This window comes from Lineus longissimus, chromosome 7 (assembly GCF_910592395.1).
Source record: "Lineus longissimus chromosome 7, tnLinLong1.2, whole genome shotgun sequence".
Classification (NCBI taxonomy): Eukaryota; Metazoa; Nemertea; class Pilidiophora; order Heteronemertea; family Lineidae; genus Lineus; species Lineus longissimus.
Genome location: NC_088314.1, coordinates 14,326,953 through 14,339,805, shown reverse-complemented (window position 1 = coordinate 14,339,805; position 12,853 = coordinate 14,326,953). Strand labels below are relative to the sequence as shown.

Sequence of the window (12,853 nt, the reverse complement as noted above, 5' to 3'; positions counted from 1 at the left end):
TGGCAATACTTGGCCTTCTCTTCAGACTCTGTCTTATTCCACGATGTGTTTCTTTAAAGCCTTGTCATACCTGTCATGCAACAGGTTGTATCAGATGCCGCCGTTGTGGTGGAAGTGGACGTAACACCTGTACACGCTGTGGTGGCCATGGCCGTGTGATGCACCACCGCGATGGTGGGAACCACTGGGGGCCATGTCATCGTTGCCACAGCAGTGGAAGGATAAGGTACCTAAACCATGGACTAGCTCACAGAACTGTAGACTAGAGTTTGTTCTGAGATGTTGAGAATTGTTGCATATTGCTCTTATTTTCACAATTGCTGTGTGGATTTTCATTATACCTACCTCAAATGAGTCTGTACATCCTGTCCCATCATTATAATCCATTCAAAAATTCATTCCTGCCACAACCGCTGCGAAAAAAGGCGAGGTGTCAGCCTAGGAATTTTCCACACACACTTAGTACAGAGGAAATTTGGAGGGGTCGTGGACAGAGTGAAGTTCTGGATGGATTAAAGCGATGGGACATGACGATTCGTCATGAGGTATTCCAAGAAAATTGTGAAAATGAGAGTGACATGAAATATTTCTTATCCTCTTGCAGCAAACTATAGTGGGATAAGGTACCAAAGTTGTAGACTATTTGCTGAATAACAAAAAACAGCTTTTTAGGTGCTATTTCCACTTCTGTTGAAAAGAAATATTTATTGGACAGAAAATTTTCCAAATTTGATGATAGTAAAATCGCACAATGCTACCATTTGGATAGTTACGTGCAGTACCTGTCACAATTTTCATGTCCTTTGCTTTGTGTAAGCTGCATTCTGGTGCCCCTGTAGAGTAATTTCGGTCAAGTGTGTATGTTATACAACTGATCAAAAGCCGCTTAGTCTCAATCAGTATACTCTAGTTCCGTTACAGGCTTACTTTGTTAAAAAAACTGATCAAAAAGCACTAAGTCTGAATCAAAGTAAGCGCTTGTTGATTAGGTATAAAATTACACTGCACCTCCTGGTTTCACACGATATCTGTAGCCACTATTTGCCTCAGGTAGGAGAAGGATTATCAAAACATGCCACTACCAACATTTTCCTGTTTTGTATGTGTTGAACTTAAGCACTTAAACAGTGACAGATCCAGAGTCGATGGGATAGGGGTGTCCAACCAGTGTCCTCATCTACATTACACTTCTTGCTGAAAGCAAGGCTCTTGGTGCAAGCCCTACAGTCGGGAGGGCCTCATTTCCTTGGGAATAATTCCTTCAGTATCTTTGAAAGGACAGACAAGTGCAGTTTGCCCCTCAGGAATGCCACTCTCAATTACATGCAGGCCTTTCAATCACATCAAGTTAATAGCTTTTAAAGCCATTAACTGGGCCTATTAAGGGGCTTCAAAGAATTTTCCCTGCGTGGAACACTCTTTGCTGACATATCCCCCCCCCCCAATCATGTAGTTATTGGTACAAGGATGTTCTAAATATGTCGTTAGGAGTGACCCCCAGGGGCAAGACACCCCTTCATTAACTGGATCTGTTGCTCCACCACAGCACCAATAACTAACACTACTGTACTTGCACTGATGTTCACTTGTATATAATATGCTTGGTTACACATGCTTGTTGGGTCATTGCAAAAACTGAGACCATGGAGACCTCTAGATGCCATTTTGGTGATCAAATTTGACATTATTTTCAACCAAATTACTAGGAGATTTTGACCATCTTATTGGAACGATTCCTTTAGGCCAATGAAATTTGATTTCATTGTTCTTTTCAGCCACTTTCAGCCAAAAAGCATTACCATCACACCAGAGTTCCTCCCTGACCATATTGCAGGGTATATGACCTGCCATTTAGTGCTACCAACTAGCATGTGTATACCCAGGTCACTGGTATGGGTGAAACTCCCACATCCCTATGTTTCATGTGCCATGGATATTGTCCTATTCCAAGCATGCCAGAAGTTACAAGACAAATGTTACATCATACCATTATTCATGTATGTTTGTTCTCATTAATTAGTTAATTTCTCAATTGCTGCATCAATATTACTTTAATATGCTGCTAAAAATGTGACTTACCACAGTATTCATTATATTTGTATATGAAATTTTGCAACTTAAAGGTGAAAATATATGTAAATTGTTAGTTTTCCCCCAAAAAATTGATACTGGTTAATTTTGGCTAACAAACGGGTGAATCCCATGATATGCTGCCAAGTAAATGTCACAATACAACTCACAGTCACTTGGGCATGATCTCGAGATATTGTGCACCTTGACACTACAGGGTGGCCCAGAAAACTTTTCCCTCACACAGTGGATACACAATAGAATTCTACTGTGCAAGGGAAAAGTCTTCTGGGCCACCCAGCCGAAGAAGAGAATACTTAGTACCACAAAGACTATTTCAACCCTAGACTTGAAAATTTTTGTAAAAGATTATGCACAGATTTAGTCAAAGTGCACACATTTTGGGTTGATACCAAGGTGATTATGAATAGTAATTGACAGTTTTATGGGTGGAATTTTTTGGGTCAGCATGTTGAATTGTAATCAAAAGGGGTGTGTGCATCAACAAGGTTTTGGGCTTTGACATACTAATTATTTGTAAGGTACATGTAGCTATTCTTCTGTATCAATTAGCATTTCTTATGACTAAGTGTATTTTTGGCCTTTTCAGATGCTATACCTGTGGAGGTGATGGACGTGTAACGTGTCCTTCCTGTAAGGGCCATCGCCAACTTAAATTTTACATTGCTCTGACAGTCAAATTGTAAGTATATTGAAAGTGGTGCTCCTTCTCAATCATAACCATCAATGGCCTTGTAATATAGCCTACAGCGTTGTGATCTTGTCAGATCTTATTGTCAGATAGCATTTCTGTATCATTAGATCTATATAGAATAAAGGTGGTTCCTATGTTAGATGGCCCCAATTGCAATGCATCATCCATGTTGAAGGTTAAGTTAAAATGTTTAAGTTTTGGCTTATATTCTGAGGTATAGGTGTCATCAGACTTCACTCTTAACCCTAGTCTGATCTGAACCTTTCAGTTGATCGCAGATGGACATAGCATTAACCAATGGACTAATATATGTGCAAAACATGTAAAATGAAAAGTAAACAGTTCATACTTATACTGAACCAGTTTACTGATACCATATTTTTCTTTGATATTTATTGTTATTTTGATTTTTTTGTGTCCAGTGTCAATCACACTGAAGATTTCATCATGGAGGAGACAGACCTACCTGATGAGTTAGTGCGTGTTGTCAAGGGCAACCTCATCTTTGAACAGACTATGGACCAGGTAAGTGTAGTGTGTAAAGCCGAGGACACACTACCAACTATTGCTCACCAAGATCAAAAACAGATGTAGGGTCACCTGGCAAGTCACTCTTGCTGGCCTCAACAACTGTGCGTTCACACCAATGTCAGGCCCAGACAATTTTAGCTACCTGTACCTGTCTGTGACGTCACTGGAGGGAAACATTTTGGAGGGAACTGGTACATTGCTTAATCATCATGATCACCTGATGCACAGCTTACTTATGAGACCCCTGCTGTCATTGCTCCTGATTAATCAGGTATATACCTGTAGTTTTATAGGCCCATGGACATTCTCAAAACAGCCAACCATCTTCAAAGTACGGGTTTACATGTCAAAAACATATAATCGGACCTCCACCTTGAAATGTAGACTCAAATAGCTAAAAAAAGCTAGTGCCTAGTAACATGAATTCATTTTTTCTTGGTGTAAAGGGCTTGAAAGAGTTAAAAACGAAACCTCTTGTTTACATTTTCCTTGCTCGAAACAGTTGGTGAACCATTCACACACGACAATTCTACCTGAAGTAGCCCCCCTGTGGTGGCAATCTTGGCGAAAATATAGAACTCCCCACCAACTCACCAAGACTGGGTGAGAGTATCTAATTTCATTGGCCAAGTGAATTGCCGGACCGTTCAAATATGACAAGACATCTGCAGTCAATTGAATTAATCACCATTGGCCAATTTTTCTTGGTAGTGTGTCCTCGGCTTAAGGAAAGCATGGGCTTTGTTCTATCAAGATGAAAACACAGTTGCATATATTGACTCAAATAAGAAACCTATAACACGGACTATAACTTGGACTTAAGTTTTTTAGACTTTGGAAGACTGGTCCGTCGTTCTAAAGTATTCGCTTTATGTGTTATACACAAATTTTACTGAAAACGCAACCCTGGCCACGCCAGTAGCCCTGATTTCACCAATGAGCAACTCTTTGCTGAACATATTCTTCAGTAAACGACTTTTCATTGCGACTAGGGATATAAAGGGGAGAGCAGGTTGCACCTAATAAAGCACTTACAGCCAGTTTGCTTAGATGGCAGTGCTGCTGCTTTCAATAATAAAGCAGCAGTCGCGATATACAAAATGACTTCTTTAATTATGTGCCTAGGGCCAAATGTATTTGCTTTCCTTCCCCAGGTTTGGCCTGTGACGGCATATCCGACCAAAGCAATCAATGATAATTCTATACGCCTTGTTGAGAAGCATCGAAGGTGTTTCCCTTCAGAACGGCAGCTGCAACAGGTAAGTTCTATTAGTGGGGAGGGGGGATGATGGGGGGGGGGGGGACTAAGGTACATGGATTTGACCTTCTCAGTGCTTGGGGTTTTTGGCAGGTGCCAACTTCTGCATAGTGACGGTGACATGATGTCGACTTAGGCGAGTCCTCAATAGGCACATGGCCTGATTTTTCTTGCGGTGCTTTTCAGATGAAACACTGTGCCTGCCAGTTGTGATTCTTGACTTGGCCACTTTGATTGAAAACGCAAAAAGTGACATACTTTTTGTCCTGCTACCAACATGAGAAACACCGGCCCTTTCAAATTTTAAAAGCGGGGTCATTGCTCTAGTTGTTTTCATGCGAGAGCGCCCGTGGCATGTCAAAGCGCCTCTGTGGCGTGTCACGTGAATATTAAGACCAGTGAGTCAGCAGGTCTATCATTTTTTAAGTGCAGTTGGTCATTTGAAGGTCAGGAATTTGTGTTTTCTAACTTGGCTGGTGGTGGTGGTTTATGAATGCATATCATCTTAAAGATAGGAAGCTTTCGTTGAGCTACGAGGACGCGATATTGGTGAGCGATTACTATGCATTTCAGCCTAAATGAGGGAAAGCCTTAGAGGCGAGTAAACTGAGTTTGTTATCATTTTCAGCGTCAAACAATCAGAGCAATCCCTGTGACTGAATGTGCCTACGCCTGGAAGGATGTCAACACTCGCTTCTGGGTTTACGGGTTAGATAGAAAGGTGCACTCTCCAGATTATCCGCAGCAGTGCTGCTGGGGTTGCCAGATACTATAGGACTTTGCATTCTCTTCATCTGCTTGGATGTTAACTGTCTCATTGGAGATTGAGAATATGTAATGTATTCATGGTCCATCCTCTACACATCTGTTATGATTGGCAGTAACATTCACCACTTCCCCTCTTCATCTTATATCCATCAACCTGTAACTACGTTTTATCAAAATATAAATCTTGCAGCAACTAGAACTTTCAAAATCACCCTAAATCCTCATCAGTTTGGTTTAGCCTACCATTCCTAGACTTTTTACAAGATTTTAGTTTTGCAACTGTCTGTTGACTACCAAGATTTTGTGTCAAATTTCTACACATTTACAAGATTTTAGTTTTGCAGCATGCCTGGCTCATACTTTTTTGGTTTAACTGTACAGTAGAACCTCCCTTAGAGGACACCTCTGCCAGGCGGACACCTCTACATTACGGACACGTCCGGCAAGTCCCGATTTTTTCTAAGTCATTTCCAATAACAAAAACCTCTGTACGGTGGACACCTCTCTACTCCGAATTGCGGACAGGGCGATGGCCAATTTTTGGTCCAATTCCCTCCCAATTACGGACAGTAGGCAAAAACAATGGTTTCCCGCGTGTACTTGGCGAGTCAAGTAGGCCTGACAGGTGTGATATTTGCGTAATTAATCAACGTAATTACCCCATGGCATTGTGTTTTTGTATCCTAATTAAGCCGCAGCATTTGTTTACTCATCTTTTCAACTAATCATATAGGCCTATTGTGTCAACGGACACTCATAAATACAGGCGGTTTTGTCAGTGTTGCGGCGAATATGCATGAGTGGAGAATTTAGAAAAAATTAATTATTAATCAAAGGTGGCTGATGGACAGAAATTATGGTGTTTTTTCACACATTATGACATGTCTCGGAGATTTTGCAATAAAAGGGGCACTTTTTACTAGAGAGATTATTCACTCTCTGAGTTCCAAAGTAGCTCACGTCATTCAACGCAACATCACAAGCAAAGACCGATCAGCCAACAGGTTCAAAGTTTCTACGTTAAATGTCGACACAGAGAAAACCAAGACCTGCAAGGCGGGAACTTCAAATCCACCTATCGGACGATTTGGCATAACCTCTCCATTGCGGACACCTCTCTATTGCGGAAACCTGGGCCCAGTCCTATGGGTGTCCGCAATAGAGAGGTTGTTCTGTATGTTGACTGCCAAGATTTGTGTCAAATTGGAAATAACATAATTGATTCCCGATTAGGATCTTTGGTACACAAACCCAATGGTTAACAATATAGAGCAGTTTTCTGCTCGGCTGCTGCCAAAGTTCAAGAAGCGGGTATTTTGTAATTCGTATTTCTGCTGTACAAAGCAACTGTGATCTTGGTGAGCATTGTGTTCCTCACTGTTTACATAAAATAGTTGTAAATTGTAAATTAACTTAAAATTCTATGTAACAAGAAGTCAAGAAGAGCTGCATCCTCAAGCTATACCACTTGTCAAAGCCACTATTGTTCAGTGCTGTAATAGCCTACTTCTATCGTCACCTAGCGCCAACTATACTGTTGTATTCTATTTTTAGAATGATTTAATTTTGTTTCTTGATTGATTTGCCCAAATCTCGGATTTCATTCGATAAGAGATGTGCTCATTTAAGAAATACTCACTACTTTACCAGATGTCCCCATTTTCACAAACATACTTATAAAATTAAAAATAAAATTGGGTTGAAAAAAAGTTGTCACACCTGAACAACCTCAGGCCTAGGCGTGTATTGATAGTGCTTCTAAAGTTAGTGCAAATGAATGCCTGTACAATACATTTTATTGTCACTGGTGAAACAGACTTACAGTATGATAGATTTTAGACCAATAAATAGATCTCATTTGATGATTGCTCTCAGGGAAAGAGAGGTTTTGCTTTTCAAATGTCAAGTCTCCCCATCTCTCTCTTTTCAATGCCAAGTTTCTTAAATCAAATTAGAACAAACTAGGTTAAATCACAGCATTGCTTCGTGTTCTTTTTGGTGATAACTGTCCTGAACATCATGAGGCTTTAATTCTTTGCAATTGCTACAAGTTGAAATGCTTAATTAAAAGTATGCCAAAGTTTCAGAAAACCACAAAATAAAATTGCTGTGAATATTTCCAAGTTTACATTATTGTAAATAGTGTAATACTGCAAGCCGGGACATTTTTACAACGTTAAAAGGTGGCAAATTGGCTCTTTTGTAATTGATGATAGACTAAATACATGTATCATTCATACTGCTGAAATTTAAAGGGACTCTATAGGCAGCAGCTAGACGCAAGGACACAACGCGCCGCGTAGCAGCAAAATAGCGAAGCTGGCGACACATTTATAACGGGTCACCGTGGCCTCATTATGGACTTATAGCGCAATTGTGGGGTTGTAACTATTTTGCTGTATATTGTCACAAGGAAAGAAAAGCACGCGACCTGACGCCGACCTATTGACGTAAAGTGATAATTAGAAGGAAATGTTAATAAAAAATCATTCCATATCGTCTTTTGAGAGCATTTTTAATTGTAAAAAATATATGCCTACCTCACAGAGTCTCTGCAATGGTAATTTTACATTCTTTGTACGAGACGTTTTCCAGCACGATGTATGCGGGCAGAAGCAACACTGCACAAGATTACCTCGAGCAGGGGCTGATAATAGAGTATGCTAATGAGCACACCTTCCTCATTGAGTTTTCAAGAATGGTCCATATCGCAGTCCAAGCTCGGGACGGCATGGTTCTTCAATTGCATGTATAGAGCATTTTTTATTGTAAAAAGTATATGCCTTCGTCACAGAGTATCTGTAGTGGTACAGGCAAGATAACGTCACCAATAAGGGTCTCTCCCATCTCTCAGTCCGACAAAATTTATTATGCTTGTACGCAGATATATTTAGTGGTGAATCAAAATGACATTGTGCACTTACTGTGTGTATAAGTCACCAAAAGTTACCGCCCTGCTCCTGCCTATAGTCCCCCTTTGATATACATTAGATTTTTTTCTGGTTTGATGTTCATATAAATAAAGGCTTGCAGAAGTTTTATGGTTTTACAGTAATGTTTTATGGATTTTTAAGCAATGTCATGTGATTATTGCATATGTGTGATTCCATCCCAATTCTAAGAAACTTCTATTGTATTGATTTATAAAGTAACAATTTTATTCTTGTTGATTTGTGTTTACATACAACACAAAGACATACAAATTTTCATAGAGGTAATGTGTCATGATTATTGTGTGAAAGGGATAATAATACATTACTTTTGTGTTTTTTATCGACAAAAATGACAGTGAGGACAGCAGTTTTTAATTGTTTCAGAGGTTTTTAACAGTAGAGAGGTTAACATTTTGCAAATCTTACAATGAATTGTTCTTTATCTGATACAGAAACCAAACATTTATTATTTTCTGGCTGATGAACGTTACATAACTCCAAGGAGGGTCACTCAGAAAACAAAAAGATCTTAGCCAGTCCTCCGGATTTACGTACCTAGAGCGCCTCGATGTAAGCCATTTTATGATCACTGCAACATATCCCTGTAACCAGATGATCACTGCAATGTGCAACAAAAATATCTCTTGTGTACAGGTAAAACCGATAATCGCTTGGTTTGATATCAATCGATTACCAATTCTTGTCGCACGTACATATACTTGCGATTACCACCGCAAATGAGCTATTATTGTTGCATGCAATAAAAATTGCATGTAGCAGCTGTTGCGGAGCCGACTTCTGGTCCTCCACAATGAGTAATTGTGCATTTATCTGGACGAAAACAGGAAGAACTCTATAAGTTTTATTGACCTCAAAACACAACATCCAGGCTCGCCGTGCGGCCAGCCGAAGACACAACACGCAACATCCCCCCTTCTTAAGATAATAAGAATAATCTCGAACGCGATTACACAAACACTCGACAGGTACAACTTATTAGCAACCAAAACCAACTTGTGTTAACTATAAACTTAAAACGCTACCAAAATACACCTTTGATGAATCCTCTAAAACTAACGGGCTAATTACACTTATATGCTGTCAACTGCAAATATAACTATGAAAACTTTTGACGCACTTGCCTCCAAGCTCACAAACACAGTGACACAACAATAATAGAGACAATGTCAACTCCAGACTGTTCATAAAAACGGGTATGTTTTGGAGTCAGATTCAAACATCATAATCCTGAACAGGGTCTATTTTCTCACATAGTCTTTCAAATATTGTGGCGCAACATGGATTCTAGTGCTTGTGCGTCTTGGAGGAGTAGGCACAGTGTCCGTCGGCTTCGGACCAGACAATTGGCCATGATTATAGTCTAGAGAAGAGTTTTCAACAACCGGCGGAGTGGCATTTTGTGGAGCATGATTGACACTTTGATTTTGAGGCAAATTATCAGGAGTGCTCTCTGGCAATCCAACACCTGTTGTGGAGCATTAGGAAAAGGACCATTTGGATTGTGAAGACCACTTGGTCGTAATGGCAATTTTACCGCAGTAGGCCGCATTTGTACCCTATTTCTCCGATATTTACCACCGGTTCTCCCCTCAACTTCTTAAGTGCGATTCCCAAGTATGCCCACTATTGTACCCAGAATCCAACGCTCTCTTTCCCTGTACTCAAAATACACGACTTGCCCAACTGGGAGCCTACGTAATTCACATGCTTTTTTTATCATGAGACTGTCTCATTCGCTCCTTCCGTCTTTCCCTCCTCGGATTTAGAGAAACTGAATCTCCACCACTAGGCTTTTGCTGAATATACGGAATCACTGAACGAGTAGAATGGCCAAACAACATCTCCGCAGGACTACGACCGGTGTCTTCCCTAGGAGTATTGCGCAACTCGAGTAATGCCAAATTTGGGTCAGTCCCACATTTGCGAGTTTTGATCAACAGGTGTTTAGCGACTTTAACGGCCGCCTCCGCCTTGCCATTAGCACTATGGTGCCCCGGTGAACTTTCCACATGAGTGATTCCCCAGTTCTTGGTAAACTCTCGAAAATCACTGGACGTAAGTTGAGATCCCGGATCAGTTATGAGAATCCTCGGAATGCCGTAGCGCGAGAAATGTTTCTTTAGTATCGCAATCACACGACCACTAGTCATAGACGGCAAAGGATCAACTTCCAAAAAGTTGGAGTAACAGTCAATGGTGACCAGATATCGCTGTCCTTCGATTTCAAAGATGTCACTGGCCACTTTATCCCAGGGGCCTCGTCCATCATCTTGAGGTAACAACGGTTCCTTGGGGTTTATGGCCCTCAGCGCCTGACACGGCTCACATGAGGCCACCAACTGTTTTATGTCCTGAGCGAGACCAGGCCAGAATACGAGACGACGAGCACGCCTTACCATGCTATTATAGCCAAGATGTGCTGAATGCAAACGCTGTTTGATATCCTGCCTGAGTGAACTAGGAATGAGAATAGCCTCGCCTTTTAAGATGATCCCGTTGTCACAACTAAGAGTGTCTCTGAAGTCAAAGTATACCCTCACGTCTGAAGGTACCAAGTGTTTATACTCTGACCACCCCTTCAGAATCAGGGATTCAAGGGTTTTTAGAGCATTGTCATTGTCTGTAGCTTTGCGAACTTCCTCAAGTCTGGCATCAGACATGGTATAGGCAGAGTTCACGTTTAATATGCGGGTTGTGGTATCTGGCACATCCAGATATGCTCGGCTCAGCGTGTCTGCAATTATCAACTCTGAACCTTTCAGAAAACGAAAATCAACGTCATATCGATGAATTCGCATCATCAGCGCTTGCAGACGCTTTGGGGCTTGGCTGAGTGGCTTGCGAAGAATCGAATAGAGAGGTTTGTGATCATTTTCTACGACCACCTTGGTCCCATAAGTATATTGATCGAATCTTTCCAGACCATACACCACGGCAAGCAGCTCCTTTTCGATTTGCGCCCAGTTTCGCTCTGCCGAGGACAGCGAGCGTGACGCATACTCCACAGGTCGGCCATCCTGTAGGAGTACCGCACCAACACCATCCTTGCTACTATCAACCTGTAGCATGACATCCTTGTTGGTATCGAAATAGGCTAAAACTGGAGTCTCTGACAGTTTCTTCTTTACAGTGTCCATAGCCTTGTCACAATCACCCGACCAGTTCCACGCGGTCTCTTTGCGGGTGAGGGCGCGTATAGGTTCAAGATCAGCGGATAAGTTAGGTAAAAATCGTGCCATGTACTGAACCATGCCACAGAAACGTTTTACACCTGGAAGATCAGTGGGGTTAGGCATCCTCATGATTGCCTCCACTTTTGAGTCATCTGCTTTAACACCCTCCTCTGTAAAAAGGTGTCCATGAAATCTAATTTCTGGTTTGCCTACTTCCTTTTTATCATTATTCAAGATGATGTGACGCTCATCACATCTCTGATACAACTTTTCAAGCTTAGAGTCATTGTCCTCGAGTGCAGCACTCTTCGTTTTGCCACACCCAGCAGCTATGATATCATCCGCAATCGTAAAAACACCGTCAAGTCCGCTGAGAGCTTCTGTAAGTTTGCGCTGGAAGATTTCACTGGATACTTTGAGCCCAAAAGGAAGACGAGTCCAGCGGAAACGTCCAAATGGAGTAATCATCGTAGTTAGTAAGCTAGACGCCTCATCTAACCTAATGTGCCAGAATGCATTTTTGACATCTAATTTGCTGAACACTTTTGCGTCATGAAGCATGGGTAACACATCATCAACAGTAGGTAACTTGTAATGTTCCCTCATTAGGGCAACGTTCAATGCCTGAGGGTCAATACAGATTCTAAGTTTTCCATTGGGTTTCCGAACAACTGCCATTTGACTAACCCATGGCGTAGGTTCAGTAACCCCCTGGAGGACACCCATCTCCACTAAACGCTCAAGTTCAAGCTTTACATCCCCATTTATAGCGACGGGTACGTTCTTGCAAGGCAAAGCACGTGGCTTGACGTCCGTGTCCACACACAGATGTGCCTCACCTAGATCACCAAGTTCCTGTTTCTTTACTTGTGCAATAAATTTGTCAGCATTGACGGTAATGAGTTCCATCGCGCGAATGGTATCGAGGCCTAACAAACAACTGAGACTGTTAGGCACCACCACAAATTTCACCAGATATCGTAGCTTATTGCGAACGTTTATGACCAGTAGTGTGGTTTCCCCTAGTGGCTGTACCTTCGTGTTGTTCCACATCACGAGCCGCTGGGGGGTGTCTTTTACCTGTTCCTTTTTTACGAACCTCTGGCAAAAGGTGTTAACTTCAGCCCCACTATCCAGTTGAAAGTGGAGGTGAGTTCCATTGACCTCCATTTTGGCGGTAAGAATATCTCGTTTGCGTTTACCAGTCATGACATTGGCCATCCAATAATCGTCATTTTCATCATCATCATCAGCATCAGCACTAACCATTTTGAGCACACCAGGTTTTTTGCATTTTGCCCGGAAGTGATTCTCGCCATGACACTGACTGCACGTTTTGCCCCAGGCAGGGCAATCCGTTTTTCACATAGGGTGTTCCCGACCA

General features: G+C 41.6%; 1 protein-coding gene across 3 annotated transcripts in view; it reads left to right on the top strand.

Moving 5' to 3' along the window:
• The window catches only part of LOC135491311 (protein SSUH2 homolog), a 42,940-nt gene extending 33,959 nt beyond the window's left edge, over positions 1-8,981 (top strand). For 2 of the 3 annotated variants that reach the window (XM_064777089.1, XM_064777087.1), the window contains exons 6-10: positions 60-226; positions 2,681-2,773; positions 3,208-3,310; positions 4,471-4,575; positions 5,203-8,981. In XM_064777089.1, coding sequence (XP_064633159.1) covers positions 60-226; positions 2,681-2,773; positions 3,208-3,310; positions 4,471-4,575; positions 5,203-5,349 — 615 coding nt within the window. In that variant the 3' untranslated portion in view covers positions 5,350-8,981. The remainder of the gene's footprint in view (positions 1-59; positions 227-2,680; positions 2,774-3,207; positions 3,311-4,470; positions 4,576-5,202) is intronic. The other variant, XM_064777088.1, reaches the window with a different exon arrangement.
• Positions 8,982-12,853: the final 3,872 nt, after the last annotated feature.